Source organism: Falco naumanni, chromosome 1 (assembly GCF_017639655.2).
Source record: "Falco naumanni isolate bFalNau1 chromosome 1, bFalNau1.pat, whole genome shotgun sequence".
In the NCBI taxonomy this organism is placed as follows: domain Eukaryota; kingdom Metazoa; phylum Chordata; class Aves; order Falconiformes; family Falconidae; genus Falco; species Falco naumanni.
The window spans coordinates 33,427,699-33,451,144 of NC_054054.1; the positions used below are offsets into that span (position 1 = coordinate 33,427,699).

Sequence of the window (23,446 nt, forward strand, 5' to 3'; positions counted from 1 at the left end):
AATAAAATATTCCCTTGCTTCCCTAGACCATACACAGGTTATTATCATTATCACTGACTTGTAACTTTATAATAGCTGAGTTCACAATAAAAAATACTTTGCTTCCTCAGGCTATAGAGTTGGAAAATGATTTGAATTTATGCTTAAGGCCTTTATGTGATCAGCTCTTAGACTGTTGTCGCCAAAAGACTACAGCAATTTCATATTCAACTTCTACTGTTTCCTGAGATCTCAAGCACATGGTCCCAAGTACTTACCCTGCCGTGGAATGTTCCCAGCCGGGAAGGAAAAATTCTGCCTTTCTCTAATGCCTGCAGATTGCATGTGAGATTGAATTCCCTGGTTGCTCTGTTCCCCTGCTTTTAACCTCCAAGATTTACTTTGATTTTGCCTCCTTCCACATCTGGTCCTTAGAGACTGATTTAAAGTAGTATAAGAAGGACAAATGGGGGAGGCTTTCCTGAAGCTGTAAGCAGTTGTGGCTGTACTTCTTGGAGACTTGGTGGTATATATGGTCGCACAAGAGTGTGTGGTAGGAGGTAGAAAGACAAATGATGATGATACTGCATAGATATTGAATAAGGTCATCAAAATCTATGTAGTATTTGACTTCAAGACCATATTGCAGGACACATGGTTTCCTTTACAGGGCCAGCAATGCTAAATAGGTGTGCTGCTCTCTGATTTAGGTCCTTGATCACTCTTTCCTATCTGAAGCGCACAGTGGGTAGCTTCTTCAGGCTTTATTTGTAGCATGAAACCTAGATGAATTTCCAGTTGACTGGAGATGATCATAAAATGATTATTGGAATGCATTTTTAATTTGCCTGTAATGAAAATAGGTGTGAAGAGTAGAAAAACTGTTACTTAGTTTTGAGAGGTAGAGTTTTGAGAATGTATAAACCTTTTTTACTACCCATGAGCAAAGTTCATCTCGGGTTTATCAGACCATAGATAGGATCAAATAAATTTTAAGTGTATTTAAAATTATTTTCCTATTTGTCAGAGTTAAATTATGCATATTCTGGGAGAGCTGATCACCTGCATTATGTAGGAGGACCTGTGGGACAGTATTACAGTCACGACAGTTCTGAAAAATCTGGAGTAGACAACTGCTTGTGTTCCCCAAAAGGCTTTACTGAAGGGTCGTGCAGGAATGCTGACAGACTGTTTTTCTTCCCAATATCTGCAAGACCCTGCTAGGAGGGAAAAGACAGGCACCACAGGCCTAGTAGTGTGGTGTAATTTAACTTGCTTTCAACACTGGTACTTTATATGAAATAATTAACAGAATCAAATTTTGGATGAAGGATGCCTGTTTCAAAATTCCTTCAACCAACATGTGGGATTTGAAGAACTGTTCGGGCTGTAGCGTGTCTTCCATCTTTCTCCTCCCTGATGCAGTAGCCGCAGCATATTCACCCAAATACATTGCAATTTATGCCAGATTAAGAATGCGAAGACTGAGGGATTTGCACCTTTATATCTTAATTTTTAGTTTAATTAGGGCACCAAGCCACATCTCCAGCTTCTACAGCATACACAATTCTTTTGGGCCAGCAAAAAATGCCAGGGGAAAGGAGATGTCTGAAAATGATAGGGAAGCCCTTGATTGAGGACATGAAATGTAAGTTTTGACCATTTGTGGGAAATCCTAGGGCCAAAAAGGTTCTCACAGATGGCTGAATAAATTATTGAAGCTATGAAATCAAACAGTTATATAAATATGTAAATATACATATGTGTGGCTACGTATATATGTAGTGAAAGCATACTTCTCAAATATTTTTACTTACTGGCCTAAGCTGTACATATGTATTTATTATGCATACATAAGTCTCATAGCTGATTTGGTGCAATGACTCGTCCATTGTCTTAAGAACACTGCATACCTAGTATGCATAATAAATGATATTTGCACCCAATTTCGGGTACATCTTTCTTCTTTAACAGGTTATTGTAGCTGTTGGGTTCAAAATGCAAGCTCTTCAATGTTCTTATTGTGTATAGACATGAAATAGAGATGCTTTAGTTATATCAAATGTTGAAAGATCTATGGAACCTATAGATGATTAAGGCTATAGTTTCTGTGGCAGGGAAGTCGATTCCTTCTGATTTTTTTCAATTTAGCTTTTTTTTTCTTCCGTTAAATAAGATGTATGCATAATCTAGTACCACTAAAATGAGTTATAATAAGTCTGGATATTCTTTCCACAGAGGAAAGAGTTGGAATTAATAAAATTCTTCTCTTGCAGGCAAAACAATAGTTTCTTACAATAGGGTATGTGAAACTAAAGAGTCCAAAGCCACAAAAAAATAATCCCACATACTTGTTGATAGTAGTATGCCTTAATCTTTTTTGATTTATTTGAGAATACTCAGCATAGTTTGTTTTGTATGTATGGTCCTAACTTCCAACTTAAAAAACAGGACCTGTATAATAAGGAAGAAGAGGTTTTAGTGTTCTGCAGAAAGATTATTGATGACACTGCCCATGCAGATTTTATAGCTAGCTTTGCATACAGATACTCAATTTATATTGAACATTAAAATATAGTACTCTAGCTTCTGCAGTGAGAATTTTACAGTGCGTGCACAGAACTTAATGTGCAACATGAAAACTGCATTATGCCATTTTATGTTTCAGCAGGTAACTCTCAGTCTTGTTTATTCTCCAGCACAAACGGCAGGCCGGCTGTGGAAGGTCAGGCTGGGAAGTTGCTCGGGTTTGACACTGCAACATTCTGGAGTGATGAATATTTAATTAGACAAGTGAGGACTGTGTGGGAGGTTTAGGCAGCTGTAACTCCTAGTTGACTGTCTGCGGTATCATCTTAGAGTATTGTGTGAAAACGAACCCTTGGGATAAGCTTCAAGGTCACTATATAGGTAAAAAAGGCATTCTAACAGCAGCTAGTTACAGGGAGGTTAGAAATAATAGACACAACTGTTTTAAGTGTTTTTGTCACGCTAGTCAAAGTTTGTATGTTCTGGTGGGTAAGCCACCATGTTTTATTGAACGCCATGAGTGCAACAGAAAATGAAGTTTGAACCTATAGGGTCTGGAACTATTACAGCAAAGAAAGTAATTTATTTTATGCAGGTATTAGCTATTAGAATGGAGCACATGTATAATTTGTTGATGTTATGCAAACAGCATGAGGTAGCAGTCATTTCTCTGTAGTCCTATTTTAAGCAAAGCAATAGAGCTGTTTGATTTTGAGGATATTATTCTTAGCAAGCTTTTAGGAGAAGTTAAAAACTAAAGACAAAATCTGGAAGACTGTATTAATTTTCAGTGGCATAGTCCTGAATATAAATTTCTTAGTATTTTTTGTTCCACAGTAAGAAACATTGCATGCAGTTTGGGTAAGTAGTGGTTGGGCTACTAGAAAGCTCTTTAATGTGCTGTGAAGAGTTTAAAAAAATAAAAGAAAAGCCTGTCTTCATAACCAGGGACCTTGGCAGTTCCCTCACTATCTGTCCTGGGCTCCATAGAAGTTACTGTTCCCACACAAGACAGAACAAGATCATGTCCACATCCCATGTAGACATCTATTTTAATATGGAGTGGATGAAGCAGACATGTTTTTTTAATTCCTTGTTGTGGCTATAACATTCAGGACAGACAGTAATGAGCAATAACCATTTTAAAATAAGTAAATTTAGCTAGCATGTTACTACTAATCAGTTAGGAAGGGAACATATATCTGTATCTCTGCTTCCCCAGCTTACATTCTAGTATAAACCACCTCTGGTTTGTGTTAATGCCCAAGACTAAATTTGGGTCAATGAGGTGCAGGAAAATTTTTGTTACTATTCACTGGCTGTGGCTAAAAGCGGTAGCTGATATTTTCATAGATATAATGAATAATTTGGAATCAGTGCTCCGGTTCCTAGTGACTTCTGTAATGAAGGACTGTAATCCTGCTGCATCCAATTTATGATAATGGTGGCCAACTTTGGACACCTTGGTAGGGAATACTGGCACGTCAGGAAGTGAAAGTGCAGAGAAGGCTATTAAATCACAATCCCCAATGTATATATTCTAAGAGGACCCTTACTTTTATGACAGACGAGGAGCAACTGAGAAAGAGATCTGTGATGGTCATCTACTTGTGGCAGCTGTTTATTATGCTGATCGTAAACATCTCACTGTTACCTTGTGTTCACCCATCTGTTTGTTTCTATCCATCTGTTATTTCTTGCCACGTGCTTAGGTTGTAATTATTATCTCTGTTCTTTGAAATAAGGAGGTTAGAAATCCTCTGATAAAAATGTTCATTTGTGGAATCCAGCATTTGCATTAAGAACAAAAGCTCTGACAAGCCTCTGGAGTCAACAGTGAGGAAGCTGTGTACAGGTTGCCAGTGCTCCTGGCTGACTTCCTGCAGTCACCCTTTCCGATGAGGCTGAAGCATTTAACCGAGTTGATTTTGTTATTTCAGTTTGCTTTTAGTCAATAGCACAGGCTAGCTCAGGAGGAAATTTTGCTCTTTGAAGTCAGAAGAATGTTTAAATAAGGTGTGCAAATGAAGGAGATATACAAGGCAAATTGTCTCCAAGCAGCCAGTCAACTTGTGCTCTGTATATGTGACGGCTTTTTTTTCTACTCTTAAACCATTATGCTGTGCTTTTTGCTAGTGGAGTCTTTGCATTGTTACTGAATATATGTTGACAGCCAAATTTAATTTCTTCAGTATTTTGAGGTGCTTTTGCTTTTCGTTATTAAATATAATCTGTGTTTAGTAACTCTTTCTTTCTCCAAAAGAAACTATAATGCTAGCTAATTCAGCATTATTTGTTATCTTATGCCAGGCCATCACAATATTCTGTTCTGAGACTCTGCATTTTGAGGTTAAGATTTTTTTTGGAAGACAGATTAGACCAGGTTATCTCAGCAACAAATGCAATCTAAAAAACCAGGGTTTTTTCTTATTTCAAAATATGTTTTCATATTGCTGCTAATTGATTTCTGCTTTGGTTTTGATTTGTTTTGTTTTATAGTGAAACACTATTCCTACAGAGGAACAAGAAAAGAAATACTGATTACATACCTGCTAATACTGACCAGCTCTGAGCTACAAGATTAGTGTGGTTTTGTCTTTTGTAGTGTTGAGACTAAAGCTACATCAGTGCATACGCCCCTCTGAATATGGTTGGGGTGCACTTCAGTTGCCAACACGTGTGCCTGGGGCATAGACTAGCGATGCTGAGACCCTCACTGAAGTTCTAAAAATGCATGTGGAATTGCATCTATGGATCAGATAGAACTGAATTTCATAAATTGATGTTCTTGAGCTTTTTCTTCTTGCCATGGTGACAAAGATTTTTCTAAGAATTTTCTTGTCGCTTTGTTTAGAAATCCTCAAATGAACAAAATACTTTGTTATTATCAATTAATATGTCTTATCAATTATATGCCTATAGTGCACTTGGTATGCTCAGGGAAACTTTTCCATTTTTGTTTTAAACTGGACGGCTGTTGTGGACAGTCTTTTTTTTTTTTTTTTTTTTTTTTAAAAAAAAGCATATGTTTCCTTCCCAGACATTTCATGCCTTCTAAGTACTTAAAATAATTTTGTGTTTTATATTATTCTGGGGGCCTGTCAGCTGGACTGGGTAAAACAATTTCAAAACTCAGGAGTCTACAAACAACATTTACTTTTTCCTTCCACTTATTTTTCCTGTCTGAAAAACCCTTTTGCTTTGTGTTGTATGTGTTCTACTCTTCCATTGTACTTAAATAGTGGCTTTTAAACCCTGAATTCTAAGTATCTGATTTCAAAGTCAAGACTTACAGGAATTCATCCAGATCCCTCTGATGTTAATAGGATTATTATTTTTTCTTTCAGGCGGTGCCATCAATTAAAAAAACCCCAAACATATATTACCAATATATAGAAATTGATACTCTCCAGCTGTCCTTTATGTTGTTTCACTGTAATATATTTGCTAACAAAACTCCAGTGGTTTCAATACAGTTTTCAGTTCTGATTTTCCTGTTCGCATTTCCCTGATCTGGTCTTTTGATTTGGTAAAGAAATTTTGGTCCAAAGTTTAATCAGCCGTTTCTGCTGAGCAGAGAAATACTGGAAGCTGGATTTGAAATCATTTTTATCCAAATACCGCACTGTTTGTTAAAAGCTTTTTAGCGAAACTTGTCAGAAACCTTCCATTAATTCTTCCTTAGGTAGCAATTACAGCTATTACTGTGTTGAAATGTAAAAGGTTTAGGAAACAGTGTCAGTACTGATGCAGCTTTGTTTGGGCAGGGGGGAGCCAACAACCCAATAGAGTGGTGGTGATACATGCTTATGTAAGGCTTTAGAAAACCAATCTTTCAGTTCTTTATTTTGAAGTAACACTGCTAGTGAAATTTCATGTAAAGCAATTAAAAATGTCAAAGGATTAAGAAGTTCAAGGACTCCAGATGAGAAGCATTTGCACTGGCCTCTTCAGTCCTCTTCTAAAGAAGAGATGCACACTTCTGTGTTCAGTATCTCTTCACCTCCACCAGCTATTTAAGGCATTTCCTTTTCAGACCAGAGGAGTTTAGAAATTTGTAGGGCGCTGTGCGAGCTCTAATGCCTCAGTATTTGATGGGGTTTTGTGTCAAACTCTCCTTGGCAAAGTTGTTCTGAAAAGACACAGAAGATACTGCTTGAGATGAGTGGCTCTGGGAAGTGGTGTGAGCATGGAATTTGCTCAGTCCCTTCTCAGCTAAACACTTCCCTGGGCAAACCCGGGGGATCTGGGCGATTGTTTTGGTTCTTTCCACTAACCATGTAGCCTCACTGTAAGTGGAAGACAGCATTGTTTGTGTTTTGGATAGCAGACACAGAATCTGTGTCATCTAACTGCAACTTTGATAATGCTTTGATGTATTGCGTCTGTAATGTATATATCTCTGCTCAGTGCGTAATATAAAGAAGAGCTTGAAGTTGTGCTTTTGTATTTATCATAATTTTGTAAAGGCATTCACCAAAATGTTTTATGGTCAATGCTGGGATTAAAATTGGATCAGACGGTGATTTTTCTTCCCTTAAGCTTTTCCTTAATCGGTACTTTGTCATCTTTTAACTGCATTAGGCATCACGTATTGCGTCACCATCTAACACAATAGAGTTTTCTCCGTTTATAAAGTACAGGGAAGTACTCCAAGGGAAATGAAAACATATTCTTTGGGTTATTTGGTCATGGACAACTCCAGCAGACCGTTTTTATTAAGAAAGAAACACTTCTCAGGCAAGATGGGGGAAAAAAACTATGACTTTGTAAGGGAATTGTAAGGGATGCTTGAAGCTTCCCAAAGAGAGTTTCCTGGAGACATCCTAGCCACGGCCCTTAGCTGTGCCAGAGCCAGCTTCCCGCCTGTCCCGGGTCAGGGTGCCGGGAGCGCAGGGGGTCTCGCAGCGCAGCGGCACCGCTCGGGGTCCTGCCGCTTTATTCTGTCCGCACAGCTGTGCAGCGGCCCGGGGCACCCACGGCCTCCAGCAGGCTGGGGTCCTGCGGCCGGCACGCCCGGTGCGGGCGGGGGGAAGCCCCCCCAGCTCACCGGGTGGCTCCGCTCCCGCAGGCGCGGCAGGGCTGGGCAGCCTGCGCGCTGACCTTGAGCGGCGCGGTGCTGCCCGCCGGGCCGGGGTCTGGCCGCTGGGTGGGCTGGCTGCGGCCCCTGCCTCCGCAACCGGGAAAGCGAGGGGCGCTGCCCCGCCCGCCGCTGCTGCCGCCGACCGGCGCGGGTGGGTGCCTGCGCGGGGCGGGCAGGCGGCGCGGCCCCGCCCCTCCGGCCCCTCCCGCCGGGCTGCGCGCCCGCGGAGCCGTGCGCGGGCAGCGCCTGCCGCCGGGGCCGGCCGGGCCGGGGCCGGGGCTGCGCGGCGGGGAGCTGCGCGGCTGCGGGGAGCTGCGCGGCTGCGAAGTGCCCCAGAAGTTTGCTGGCAGCATCTGCGCTCCGCACCGGCGAAGTCTGCGGGCTCTGCTGGGAGGAGAACCGAGCCGCCTAAGATGAGTGGCTGTAGGACGCGGTGTAAGCGTGAGATACTGAAATTTGCCCAGTACCTTCTCAGGCTAATCACTGGTTCTCTTCACACAGGTAAATGCCTCTTTCTCTTTGTAAGTCGAGCTGTGCAGCGCGGTAAGGAGGAAATTGCCGGAGGTTAATATAGCGATGGCATTGTTTTATGTTGCAGTTCCGTGCGTCTCGTAAATAATAATAAAGAAATCTGTAAACTCAGTCGTGGCTGAGCATCATCCAACCAGAGCATCTAGTCTTGTGTTGCAGCGTTCAGAGCGTGTAACGATCTGTAAGTGTTTAGACACCCAAATCCAAATGGGAATGTGAGTGTATGTGCCTCTACCTGTCCACCCGTGTACATTGAAGGTAACGTGGAGCATTCACATGATGGTCATAATGGGTCAACCTGATGCTTTTTATTTTCACAATTTCTTGAACTGATGTATGCGGACAAGTGGACCACATTCTTATTCCTAGAGGTTTGTTTTTACTTATCTTAAAATGTAAATCTATAGCAAACTGTCAATATGATGTTACAGTATCTGACTGAAAACTTCAGATAACACTTGTGCTTTTTGCCCTTAAAGAATTTGAAACACAAATGTGTCAGCTTTATTTTCTGTAACCTTGAACAAATTGTACAGTACTAAATAAGATTTCTAAGCTAGACTGAGCAAACAGTGTAATTTTCTTCGTAGCACTTTGGAGAATATACTCTTCTCACAATTCAGCATTTTCTGTGGCTGTTTCCAGCGGCTGACAAATATGATAGCTTATATGATGTCGTTCTGTATTTATAAAACGTAATCGTGCTTTCCAGACTTTAAATATATATATACATATTCCCCGCCCCGCCCCCCGCCTTGGAAAAATCATCAAGCAGAGGTGCAAGTCCAGCATCAGCAGAAAATAATCAATTATACTAACATGATTATTGAGAATTAAAAGCCATTCATTTTACTAGAAGTATCAGGAAAGTTTCTGCTTATGGTTTAGGGGGTTTTGTTATTGTTGTTTTGGTCGGGGTTTTTGGTTTTTTTTTCAGTTTAGGCATTGATCAAAAGATTTGAGAGCAAAATCGACTCTTAAGTTGCATGCATCAATAATTATTACTAATCAGATTTGAGGTTGTAATTCTATAAAGATCATGGCATAAATATTGGCAACAAGTACTTTATAGGATGCTGGTAACTTGTGGAAATCTGATACAGCTTTTCAGTAAGTTTTGGTGTCTGGTAACACAGAATTTCCCTGCCCCACCCCCGCCCAGCCCCAGCCTATTCCTAGTCTGTTGTGGTTTCTGTTTTGTGAATTGTATCAATTAAGATTTCTCTGAAAATGCTAGCTGCTTCTTTCTGTGGATTGCTGTGGAAATTAAATAATATATGATGCAAGGGGAAACCTAAGTTAGAAATGAACACCAATGCTCCTCTTTCGTAGTCATCCAAACTTATTTTCCTATCTACCAAATGACGCACACTACGTAATTTTTCACTGATGTTTGTACTGCAAGCTTTCCAAGCTCACAATTCAAACAGTTTTCAAGAATTGTTGTGGATACTGGTTCTTACATTACTACTAAAAGAAGTTCTTAAATTTATAATTTAAAAGCACATTTTCAATGCTAAATTACTGGAAAGCTAAGCAGAGTGCTTGTTCCTTAAAGGCAACAAGCAACGCCCCCCCTCCCCCCCCCCCCCCCCCCCCCCCTTGAAGAACTCTTTAAATCTGAGACACTTCCTAGCAAAAATGAACTAAAAATTTCCTACAGGCAACAGTATCTTACTACATTTATTGGGTTAATAGACCTCGTTGTGTTCAACTGATGTAGTAAATAAGGTAGGTATAATGCGATAATAATTGAACCACTGAGAAGTAGAGCTCTGCTGTTCGATTCTTGCATAGCCCAGTCTATGCATTAACTTCAACTGTTGCAATACCAGTTGCTGTTCCGCTGCAATATCTAATGCATAATTCATTACGTTGATAATTAGTTGATAATTAATGAAGATGAATGAGGGAGCCTAGTTGAAAGTGTTAGAAAGTTATACTTTCTTTTTTATATTGAAGATACTGCTATTTCTATCTTGAGCAATGAAAAAATGTAGGACAGCTATCAGAAACAAAAAGAAGGTGCTTATTTAGCTTTTTCAAGCAGGCAGTCTGCTCACTGAAGTGGCCAATTACTTTCAAAATGTAGATGTTTACTAAGGAGCACAATAGTGAAAATTTAACTTCCTCATTGATATGATTTGGCCCCTGGTTTATTTTTCAGGTGTTCTTTAATGTTTAAATCATACATAAGTTGGAACTACACATTGCTGTACTGAATCTAATACATTCCTCTTTTCTTTAAGGGTGGGCATGTTGAATACATAGTTCATTTGCGTCGGTATAGATTGGTACAAAGTCTGCTGCAGTTGATGTGATCACACTGATTAGAAAACAAGAAGGTGGTGAGCTAGGAGGGAGACTGGGTTTACTGGCTCTAGTCCCAGCTGAGAAGTCACTGTTGATTACTGGTTTTACTGCTTGCGTTTCGCAACAGTTTACACCACTGCAGACCTGTTCTGTGGGGAATCGTGGTATTTAAAATAAAAATGATCACATATAACTGTCTGTGATAGTACATAAACGTGGACTTGTGCTTAACATTCAACCCAGCTGTAACCAATATTAATGAAACTACCCCCTTCCTTGTAGGTAAATGCTGCATAAATCTTTACAGTGGTTTTTAAGTAGCAAGCTCTGCCTGAATACATCCAGATCTCTACCAGGTTTTTTTACAGTAAGTTACTGTGATTGACAGCAAAATGTAGTGAAATGTTTTAAAGACTGTTTCTTTTCACTACAAAATTTTTTATTCCCCACAATATCTGCTATATATTAAGTTGATGTGTTTCCACAAGTGAAACAGACTCCCTCTAATACTTGAAGACAGTGTTTTTCAAATGTCAAACCAATTCCTGCTTTATTGTCTGCTGCCTCTTGAGGTGTGTTGGAAGTGCCTGGTCTTTGAAACATTGTTTTAAAAAACTTAGTGCTGCCATTGAGAATGTTTCAGTTTTCAGATGCAATGTGAATGTTATAAATAAAAAGATGAATCACTGCGAGATCAAGAAATAGACCACAAAGTATTTTGAAATTGAGAAAACATAGTTTCAGAACAATGGCCTGGAAATTTTTCGTAACTGTCACAACAGATGAGGTATTGGGGGTTAAAGAGATGATAGAAACAAAACTGTCATTGACTTCGGTGGTAAATTTTCAGAAGTATACCCTTTTCAGGCATGTTCATATTAAATGTTGATATGACATATTATATGTCAGAGCCTAGGTTTTCCAGGACAGATTCAAATTCCCAGTTAGTGTATGCATTTACAAAGAAGGAAGAGGAGAACAATTCTGGCCATGGAATTGTACTTTCTCTCCAGCAAACAAGTAATCTCACTCTTCTAGGTTTATTTAGGTTAAGCTATGGATTGATCTTTAGATTATTTTATTTAAATGTAGAGATTGATGCCATTGGTGTAAAACAGGGGTCCTCAAACTACGGCCCGCGGGCTGGATACGGCCCCCCAGGGTCCTCAATCCGGCCCCCGGTATTTACAGACCCCCCCGCTGGGGGTTGGGGGGGGAACCAAGCAGCCGCAGATGACTGCCTCCACTGCATCTGCGTGCCGGCCCCCTGGTGAAAAATTTTGAGGACCCCTGGTGTAAAATAACAATGATTAAAGGCTTGAGATTTGTCTTAGTTAAAAAAAAAATACGTTATCAAACCTATTGTGAATATGGGATGTAATTTTTGATGGCACTTTGAGAAACCAGATTACTGGGAGGTAATCATCAGTCCTAAATCTTGTCTGTTTGTGCACAGAAATATTTTCTATCTTAGTGCCGAGAGGAAGACATCACCTGAGCATACACCTGAAGGTATGGGAGAAACTAGCACAGAGGCATCCAGGGGCTCACAGCAGCACTGCTGTGACTGTTGTAGTTCATCTGCCTACTGGTGCCTAAACTTCAAGTCTGAGACAGCAGAGTGCTTTCTGAGTCTGCCTCTTGGTAATTCCAAGATGAATTACCATTTCTGATTGCAGGTTAATAATGTTCCATTAACTTCTATTGAAAATACATGTAAAATAAAATGACAAGTAGAATAAATTAAAAGAGAAGACGAATCCAAAATATCAATCCTAAACAACGTGAGACAAAAGAGAGATGAAAAGGATGTTTCCCTTTTGATGCAAACAGGATCTAAAATTTTATTTTAAAAGGTGCTTGTAGCTTAAAGATGTCATGAAAAAGCTAAACTCTTAACATAGGAAAACATAGGTTTCATATGTTTTCAAATGCTATTTTTGTTTTCTTTGTGTGCTGAAATATTTCTTCTGATACCAAATCAGTATTTTTCATTAACCTGATTAGTGTGTGTATTTAGTTTTCCTTTTAATGGAAAAGAATTTCACATTTAAAGTTGCATACTTGTCTGTTGGCCTATGAGGTAGTTTGAACCCTAGGGTTTCAGGTATTTTTCATATACAGAGGTACAGTGTTCTCTTTCTATAGATATAATCGCATAAGTTATGTGCAAGGGTGAAGTCTTTGTCATGACCTGTTTAGGGAAAGGAGCCTCATTAATTTCAAAGAAACCAATCAAGATTTCACTTGAAGTTCTGCATTGTACTTTATGCTTTTTCAATTTCATGTTTAGCATTGACAGCTTCTGCTGGTGCAGTCTTGATATTAGTGTGCTTCAGAGAGAAATCTCTTTTGTGGAAGGGTGTGGTGGATGCAGAAATGTTAGAGATAGATTCTGAGTATGTTTCATACTGCTAGTTGACAGAGATGCCCATGTGTAAAAATCAGTCGTAGCTATATACCTCTCACATGCTGTAGACTTACTGTGAACTTCCAGCAATTTTGTAGAAGATCACTCAGACTTTAAGTAATTAATTTGCAAAGGTATGGTAATAAATCACTGCTGAGCCCTCAGAAATTGTAAATTTTCCCTTCTTTAGAAAAGGGCCTAGGTAGACTGCCTTTGCTTCCCCCGGTTTGCATACCTCTCTGCTCCTTTAAGCAATGTCTGCAAGACTTGTTGTTGTGCAAAATGTTTCAAATCCAAATGTTATAATCCTGCATATGGCAGATTGATTGAATATCATAGAAGATCAAAGCAGTAGTGAAAAATTTGTATGGGTAGAAGGATATCTTGAAGAAGGGGATCTAAAGGCAATACCCTAATCTTTAAACATATTCTCCTGAATATTTAAGTGTTTTGCTCAAACGTCCCATATATTTAACACGCTAACTCCATCATATAACCTGTCTCAAAAATATGTTTGTGTTCCCACCCCCCACCCCCCATCCTTCCAAAAGAGTAGTCTTTGAAGTCTTAAGGTTCTCTGTGGTATTTTAATGGGGAAAGGACAGCGAAAGTTACCATGCTGCATACCCTTTCTTTTGAGAAGATTGTTTGCGGTTTTTTTGTCTCACTCCAAATCTGCATCTTAATTATAAAGATACAGTTCAGCTTCTCATACAAATGATGCATTGAAAACAATCTCATAGCCGTCCTTACTAATGTCTCTTTAGAAGTCCTGTGTTCTGTAACGTTCTTGTAAGAGTCCAAGCTACTGACATAATTTATAAAGATAATACCCAATAAAACTTCAGCTGTATGTAGGACACAGCGCTTCACATTATGTTTAAAAGTACTATTAAAGGAACTCTCCTAGGAATTTACCAAGTTGTGCACACAAAATGTTAGGAAATAGCGGCATTAAGACTAAGACTATGTCAGCCTTAGGCGATATAATGCAGTTCTTAACTGTGTGTGTACTTTTCCTTGAGCCGTTGTACACAGTAACTTGGAGTAGAGTATACTTAGAGTAGAAATTTGGATACAAACTGTAATAAATACTACTGTAGAGTACACAGACTCTTTGGTTGTCCAGGTTTTGTTCATTTTATAGGGAGGTTCTATTGTAGACAGATTTTGTGCGGTGATTCTCAAAGACAGTAAAATGGCAGATAAAATTCGATGTAGATTAATGTGAAGGGGTACATTCTGGGAAAAATGAGCGTTATGGCTTAATGGATAGGTGGTAAGCTTACCATTACCCATCATGAATGAAACCCTGGGACTGATAAACCTGTGAAACACTAAAGGGTAAGTGTAAAAAGCCCTGCATGAGTTCAGGGGGACGAGCTGGGCAAGCACTTGGAAAAAAAATCTGTTGGGAGTCACTAACTAGAAAAACTAGTATATGTGAGAAATCCCCTGAGATGAAAATAGTCTGTGGCTAGGAAAGTGTTCATATTCGATACGCATGTCCTGCTTCCCTGGGCATGCACTAACAGCTGCTGCTGAAGACAGGATATTGTGCTAGATGGGTCTGTAGTCTGAACCAATGCAATCATTCTTATGTTTTTGCGTCAAAATAAACTTCTCTGCCGTTAGGATAATATCACTGCTTCCAAGGATTGCATAGTATTGCAGTTTGAGTTGTAAGCCCTGCCTGTTCTTACAAAGTGTTCCTGACTGAATCATCTTTTCTGAGCTCTTTTGTCCAGTCACCAGAAGCGTAAAGCAGGTAGCTTGCGTGGACTTACAAACCAAATATTAAGTCAACTGAAACATAATTCAGCTGTAAATCACTCTAGAAAAAAAATAAGAATCATTGCATGTGCTTTTTTTAGTATCTTGGGTTTGGTAGGTTTCATATATGGAATAGCCTTTGAATAAGATCTAGTACCTTTATAACTATATGCCCCTGCCTCTGCACACAGACACACACACCACACACACACACCCCTGCCCCCCTCCCCCCACCCCCTCCAAGTGAAAATAATGCTCTTAATCTGTTGTCGTATAGTATTGGCTATGAATGAGAATATGAATGATTATGTTTGAAGACCTAATGCAATTCCACAAGACTAGCCTTAAAGTCTATTTTCCACCCCCCTCAGGCAATTTTACTGTTTATGTCCTGAAAAGGGATTAGAAACTTGCTGATGGAAGAAAAGATGAGTATGTAATAGCTAAAGCAGGAATAACTAGGGAAGGTGGATTCATTCTATCTGTAGTAGTGTGAACAGATGATCGTTCAAATTGAACATATAATGAAACCCCCTGTATTTTGAGATCTGCTTCATAGTTTTATTTGTGGCTGTTAGGTGAAAGGTGGAAGTTAAGAATAAAAATGAGAAACCCTGACAATCTAATTCACCCAAGTATGACAATAGAGGCATATGCTTTTAAATTACTGCAGTAATAGTACATAATTTAACTTCTAGTTTAATGAATGGCAGCCTCTTCAAAACTGGGATGACCACATGCTCATATTTACAGTCTGCAAGGGCGATCTTGGATGTGATCTTGTATTAACAAAAAATATTTTTCTCATTTAATAGTTCAGTTTTTGAATTTGGTAAGAACATTGAAGATAGATGTCAGCCAATTCAGTACCATGTTTGGATAGTAAAGTGGGCAATCTGGAAAATGGCAGTAATGCATTGCCATAGAAATATGTGGGCACCAAACTATGTGCTAACAGCACTTCAGCCTTTACCTGGTTATTCTGTGTGACTGGCTCTGATACAGCTGAGTAGAAACAACAGAACTAGTAAAACAACACTGCTTTGTGGCTATGGCGAAAGCCAGCCTTATGCCCTGTTAGGCTGAAGTCACCTGTTTATGTGTGAAAATATAGTGACATCAGCCATCACACACTGCTGTTCTTTTTCCCGATGTGTTATGGTGGCCTTTACTTGCTTTAAGGAGTTTTCAGACTATATGTATTTTAAAAATTTATCATTTACATGTATAATCTAATTCATTCACATTCTACTTGCAGATTTTTTTGTCTCTGAATTTGTTGATACGTTTACTAAATAGTGACACGCTTTGTGTGATACTGAACTCTTCATTTGCCTCTTGCTTCTTCATAATGACAGCCTATCAGGGAAGACAATGTAATTCACTTCAGTATCTCTTTCAATTCCAATATTGAAATACTTATTTTGCAGTAATTAAAAGAACAAACAAACAAACCAACCAACAACTACCTGTAATGGAGCTCCTGAACCTTCCACTGCAACAAGCTGTGCAAGTTAGACCGGTTGGTTCTCTAAACATTAACTAAACTACTAGCTATAGATTCTGTTGAGTGCTAATTTACCTTTTTGTATTTTTAGCTGAAGTCAGTAGTATGGTGCAAGTATGCTTATGCTTTGACATTTATACAAGGATCACTCCACCAAAGTACTGCAAAAAATTTGAAGATGATGTTTTCCAAATATCTTTTCAAAGATACAGCAGGTACTTTGGGACACCCTGTGTTCCCGTTACTACCCTTCAGTATTAAACTGTAACACGTCATTGTGGCTGCATGTGAAGTTCTACTTTAAATAATATTGATACCATAATTTTACACATGAAATTTTGTCATTAACGTGTCTTCAGAATACATCATCTTAAAATAAGCAGGTACAGTAGTATTGGGTGTGTGTGTGTCAAGTAGGCTCTTTAGTTTCCAAACTGGTTGTAACTTGATTTACCCTCTTGAACTTTTCATAGAGTGCCCATCTAGGCAGTGTAATTAAATTTAAATATAAATTAAAATGTCTGGGGTAGGGAAAAAATTCTGTTTTCATCAGCAAATGTACTTCATTAATTTAGGAAATTGATTAAATCTGGAATGAGGTATTAAATTTTGTGTCTCCTTTAGTCTGCTTTTTATTGGCAGATTTCTTCGGTGGTTTTTTTAATCCTTTCTATGAGGCATGTGATTAAAATCAAACAGCATTTAGTATTTGTGATGTGCAGGCCTTTCTGTATACAGCCATAGTAAACTTCAGTTAATTTCAGGAAAAATAAGTGGAAGTGGGTCGTTTTTATTTGATTTATGGTAGTATTTTTAAAGGTCAGCAGAAGATCGATTCCTTAGTCAATTCTGAAAATAGGAATTAGGCTTTATGTCATTTACTCCTTAAATGTTTGTCTGTATAGTCTTCAGTCTAGCAGCTATGTTTCATTATGATAGTTGGAAAAGAATTCCTTAAAAATCCCCAGTCAGATTTTCTTCTCAGATGAGTCCCTTGGGACAGGGACATGACGTGAGGTGAGGTCTCTGGTTTCTGCAGCACTTGAGAGAGCAGAGTTGTTGGTCAAATGTGGTATTGACATGCACTCGGATAAATCGGTGAAAAAAAATTCAAGTTTGTTTTTAATAAATTAGAGTGTGTATAGTAACTGCTAATGTTGATGATTTAGATTATGCTGGATTATGGAAAAATTATGAATTTTACATTTATAAATTATATTCAAACTGTATAAGTACACCCATTAAAAAAAAAACAACCAAACAAACAAACCAAAACAACAAAACTCTTAAATAATTGTTCTTTGTTTTCACTTGCAAGTTTTAAATGCCTTCATAATCGGGTATCTCTCAGGTACAGCCAGTGCTCTTAACTGACTCACTCACTAGCAGTGATGCATCTGGAACCTGTGACAGTAAAATCTGTAGAATTTTCTGCAGAAAATAAATCTGAAATTAAATTCCGTAGATGTGAGTCTAATGATTATATATACTTAGTTACCCCAAAGTATCGTGTGTTTCCAGACAAACAAATATCACCAATGATAATCTGCACTTGAATTGCTGTACTGTGGTCAAACACAACTTTTGTAAACCTCTTCCATTATCACTTCAGGGAAGGAATTAAAATGTAAGAGAAATCTGAGGAATTGTCTCCATGTGCAGATTTAATTCAAATTAAGTAAAACTGCAACATTTCAGAAAAAATCAGTGCTGAAGTGACCTTATTTTAATTTAGCATAATTTATTTCTCAAGGAAATTAAACCAAAGTCTATTTTAATTCTGAATGAACAGGCTCAACAGAGACTGAATTAATTTTAACTATTCCACCTTACTGATTAATTAAAATTAAACTTTCCTAAGTAGCCTGTGTGCACAGCTCCTCAGGATACCTGAAAAGGCAACAGGGCTTTTTATTGAGGACAAGAAGATTTTTAATTTCGTCAGTCAGCTAATAACTTTTAAAAATGCAACCAAACAAAGAAAATTAGATGCAAATTAATGCTAAAGAGAAGGGAAAATATAAAATAAGACATTAAGAAGAACCTACCTGAAGTAAACCAGTTGCACATAACCAGGAGTGTGAGGGTGAGGAGAGAAGATGGAGGGGAAAGAAGAATGTGGGTGACACCAGTATATAAAAATGTGCATATATACACAGCAACATAGATCTCTGTTACTGTGTTCGAGGATCAGCCTTGGTATAAAGCCACTGGCAAGCCTGCAGTCTTAAGAGAGTCTGGACTGAGAGAAATAGGGGACAGCATGGTGTCATGTCTTAAATTTCAGCAATTTGAAGCTGTAAGATTGAAGGCAAGATTATCAAACTTATGATTTTCTAAAATACAGTGTAGAAATATTGATTCCTTCAAAAACAGACTGGTTTTTGAGCTCACAGCGTTACGGCAGTAACTGAAATGCAAGTCAGGGAAGGCTGAAGTGCCTTCGGTTTGACATGTCTGCTGCCCTGCCCCTGGTCTGGGTGTTCCATGGCGGTGCAGCCTTCTCCCTCTTGCCGCAAGTCGGTGGATCCGAGTGCTGCCGCGTGCCCCGTGCCCATGTTCGCAGCACTCTGAAACTCTAATGCTGAGTGACAGATGTGAATGGGAACAGCAGGGCATTCCTGCCCCTGTGAAGACTTACCAGATGAAGTGCTTGAAGCTCCTCCAATAACTGCTGTAGTCTATTGTGAGAAACTAATTGAATTGTATATATTGCTTACAGGAAGTTCTGGACTGATCTATTGAATGACTTACCTGTTGTCTGTCCAGTATCACACTGTGTCAGTAATTGAGATGTCACCGATGTCACCCTGTTGAGACAGTGTAGGAATAAGGCCAGTTATTTCATGATTACTCTGCTGAAATGTTTTTATGGATGAAGTTATACCATATAGCAAAAGATGTTCATTTTCGTTAGGGAGGAAAGTGCCCTCCAAAAAGTGACAGTTTGCCTAAATACTCATCTTGACACTGTAAACAGGCAATTTGCAATGTGACCCCCGACATTTTTTTTTAAGAGTATGAATAATAATTTACCTCCTGTCTTAACAGGTGGAGTTTATCAGTGAAGAAAGTAAGTACCCTGTAATTAAAGAAAATAGTGTCTAGAATTTTCAGGGCTTTTCTATTGACTGTTTAATTCAATATCAGAAGGACATTTATTTAAATGCATATATTTAAGCACGTGATTTTATCTCTATTGCTACTGATCAAAGTAAGCAAATTTAGGTTTGAGGAGATATGGATTGTTTTTCTATTACAGCTTACCTGTAAGATAAATAGGCACTGTCTCGTGTGTATGAGTATGCGAACAAAAAATATGAATCTGTTATAGACTACTTTTTTACACTATTCTTTTCAAGCACTGCAATATTTTAGCTTATATTCTGTATTATTAGTTTTTTACATTTAGCTAATCTGCATCAAATATCAGGTCTGGAGTCCCAAAGTAGTATTGCAAAGTATTGTGACACAACTACTTAAAAATATCACCAAAGTATACACCTGCAGATGAGGTGTTCCACACTTAAATAGATTGAGTAAGGTACTTGGACACTGTGACCACCTGTATACCTACCTGGAGGTGCATGGGCAACTGAAAAGTGTGACAGGGCAAAGGATAAGAGGCAGAAATGTTTGCACCAGTGATTCAACATCATGAAGTACAGATCTTGGAGAGCCTGTGGATCTGGGAGGTGTAAAAGGGGATGTACAATGCTGGAGCTTTAGCAGTTTCAGACACAGAGGAGATGAATTCGAAGGAAGAAGCCTTAAGACAGATGTAATTGAATCTAGAGGGCATGGGAAAGGCGACGACTGGTGGAATATATCATAATATATCCTGCTTCGTGTTTCTGCCCACTTACGTGCTAAAGCAGTATGAAAGACCCTCACCGCACTTACAGATCCCTGCAGATTGAATATGTTATTAGAAGCACTGCTGGGAGTCAGTAGTTAGGAGGCTAAGTAGTGCTTAGTTTAGATTTTCTGAATTATCTCTTTCCATTTAAGCATCACTTACGTTGGCTCTTCCCAGTGGGATGGGTTTGAGCTGCCAAAACTGATCCTGTATACTAAGGTTTCAAATGATTTTTCTTGAAGTTCACAGTGGTTTATTCAGGTAGTGCAGACACCTGTTTACATACAGTTAAGTGCTTTGTCTTTTGCTATTTTCTACTAAGTCCTTTTTAGCCTAGACGATCCAGGATGTCTTGTAGTACTTAAATGTACGAACCCCATTTTAAGTTCCGTATGTTTGCTTTTTAATTCTTCAATACTTTTGTAATAATTCTAAATGTTTTGCTTGCCTTTTTTTTTTAAGTGCTGCTAAGCTTATGTTTTCTTAGAAGTACAAATTACAAGACTATGATTCCATTTTTCAGTCTGTAGTGAGATCAGCCTCCTATGGTGAGATAAAGTTGGTTTTCCTACCTGCCTCATGCAAAGTTGGCTGTGTTGTTTCGCCTGCCTGCTGTCTTGCATCACTTCATACCCCGGTCACTCTGTTTGCTGTGGTACTTCTGCTGTTCTTGCACTAACCCTCCACTGAGTATCGTAAGCAGATGTTGCTAGCTTCATTATTCATCCTCTTTTTCTGAGCACTTATGAATGTGCTGAACATTTGGAGCTTCACCATAGGAACTCCTCCTTTGTAACCTTCCTCTGCTGTGATATGTGACCAGGTACTTCTCCATTTCCTGCCTTTGTCCTTTTATTATTTTATTTTTTTTTTTTACCCTGTCTGTCAATATTACCCAAGTCATCTTTATGTTTTGCTGTTACTTTGTCAAGAGTTGCAGATAAGAGAGAACAGAGTGACACTAACATGTTAAAGATCGGCTGTCTCCATAAACTACCAAATCAAAATCAAGAGGTCATACGTATCCTGAAGGGAACTGATGCCACAAGACCTGCTTTGAGAGATCAGTGTTCTCCTTGTATCCAGTCCACTCTGTGCCACTCATTTGTTTAAATACATTAAAGCTCTTCATAATTTTTTAACCTTTTATCTTTCCTTTCTACTGGAATAACAAGGTATTAAAACACATTGTGAAGGCACAACATATCTGTGTAAGCCACTGTGAATGTCTCCTAAACACACAATATGAAGAAAAATTAATCTCTCGGTCCAGTGCTTTGGGAGACACAATGATGTCTTGTGAAGATTCATCTACAGATGTTACTGGTAGTCAAAGATCTGTTATTCTAAAACAAAGCACAGTTGACTAGCTAGAATGCAAAACTGTGATTTGAGATTTTTGTTCCACCATGAATTCCCTGACAAGGACAAGTTGTTTATTCAACCCATGGGTAAGTACATTGGGACTCTGGTGCCTACATTCTGCTGAAGTCCAAGAAAACATTGACAGAACTGCTGCCTGTACTTTGATCCTTTGCAGTCCTGGCGCAGAAGTCATTCTGGTAGAATTAAGTAGCTTTGTATCTGTCCTATGGTGTAGGATTAAAGAGTTGCCATCCCAGCACTGGATTCTTGAGAAGCCAAATCAAGAACATATGTCAAAAACATGCAAATGCATAAGTGCAGTAGCACTGGACTCAATACAAATCAAAGTTGCCAGGACAACTTTTTCAGAAGAAAAAGATAAGCTACTTTTAGTAAGTTTCTATAGCAATCACAGCCTTTCCTCATCCCAGCCAGGGGCTGGAATACTTCTTCTCAGAAGGGCACCTTCCACATAGACTCTTCTTTTTAGTACCCCATTTATTAACCTTTTCTTCTCTCGGGCAGTCTGTTGCACGGTGTCCTGTCTCCTAGTGACACAAAACCCCATGTTGAGGCTACTAAAAATTCATCGTGTAATTTGTTGAAGATTTTTTTTTTCTCATCACTGCCTTCCCAGGCTGAGAGCAGTAGCTGTTAGAAATTGAGTGCTTAAATTACATGGCAAACTACGATAAATTTCCAGGCATAGAACTGTACCAACTGCTAAAGTAAACTACTCTTTTTCATTTAAGTCTGTTGTAAAAATGCAATCCAACGTCCTGAATCCCAGATGGATGTTTATAAAATTTAATCTGTTTAACTCTGTACAGTGGGGGGTGGGGGTTAGGAATTACATGTCCTGAAAGTGAGTTGTCAAACTTACATTTAGGTCTTTGCTTTTAGAAGAAAATTTTTACTAGGGTGTGTATTTTTTGTTAAATCTTGGTTTGAACAAGTCCATTATGCTACATCATAATTTCAAAAATAAATTGCAAGGAAAATGTGAATAATTCTGCTTCTCCCTCGAGATTTTAACTAGTCAACTCTAGAACTGATGGTAAATTGGGGGGTGTTGTTTGGTTGGGGTTTTTTTGTTTGTTTGTTTTAATTTTACAGTGCTGCTGACAAAAGGGCATCAACCTCACACTAATGCCTGTGACTGCTCCTTTGATTTTTCATGCAGTCACAGATGTCCTTCAGGTGTCAGTAACTGTTACGCTGCAGACTGGGATTCCAGAAAGCAAAGGTGCTTTGACGCTACAAGTAAAAGGGAAAAGATGAAGTGTGTGAGCCCTAACTCAAGATCTGCATTTTGACATTTCCCTCTATAGATATGCAGTACTCAACTGTAGTGGGAAAAAAACCTAAAAAATCCAGGGGTCTATTTTTCCTACAAAGGCCATATATTCCCTTTTTTTTGTTGTGTGTATTTCTCAGTGCTCTTAGGAACATATGATTATGGTGTTGGTTTCTGTTGTATTTTTTTTTCCCCTGTGTCAAGCTGTAGAGTGATGATAAGATGACAGGTTGCTCTTACTCTCAAACATCTAATTAGCAAGCACCAAGTAAGAGAAATGTTTCCAAAAAACAAAGAGTAGGCCCCAAATGGATGTCAATTACTGACACACAAGGCATGTAAGCTGTCAAAACTGATGATCATTTTTCTGTGTCATCTCCCACGATGTACAACAGGGGTTTGCTCCTAGAAACTCATCTTCTGTATGTTATAGAAAAAAGTGGTTCAGTGATAGAAAATGGTGTAACTTGGTTTTCATTTTTTCCCCCTCAACTTTCTGAATTAAAAGTTTATTTTCTTTTGTGCTAATTTATTTCTGCCTTCATTAGGTAAATCTGTATTGGGGAAAAAATACAGGAAGTTTAATAAAGTGCAGAGTAGAAAAAATGCAAAGAATGTATCTTAAAGGTGTGCTTCGAATGTACTTTAAGGTGTGCTTAGAATGTCAGACTGGAATGTCTCCAACTTTTTATAGGCTGTGGAATCGGTTGTGTATGTACTGATGGGAATCCTCAGGCCTGGGGTTTCTTTAATCATCTTACCAATTTCTCAAACTTTCTATTAAAGATTTTATTCCAAGA

The 23,446-nt window shown here is 38.7% G+C and overlaps 1 protein-coding gene across 3 annotated transcripts in view; it reads left to right on the forward strand.

Annotated features, from left to right (window-relative positions):
- Positions 1-23,446, forward strand: part of KCNIP4 (potassium voltage-gated channel interacting protein 4) — a 430,246-nt gene that overhangs the window by 101,646 nt on the left and 305,154 nt on the right. Inside the window, exon 1 of one of the 3 annotated variants that reach the window (XM_040588363.1) lies at positions 7,839-8,092. The exons of the other annotated variants lie outside the window; for them this stretch is intronic. Coding sequence (XP_040444297.1) covers positions 8,005-8,092 — 88 coding nt within the window. The 5' untranslated portion in view covers positions 7,839-8,004. Of the gene's footprint in view, positions 1-7,838; positions 8,093-23,446 lie in introns of those variants that run through there. 3 annotated transcript variants of the gene reach the window in all.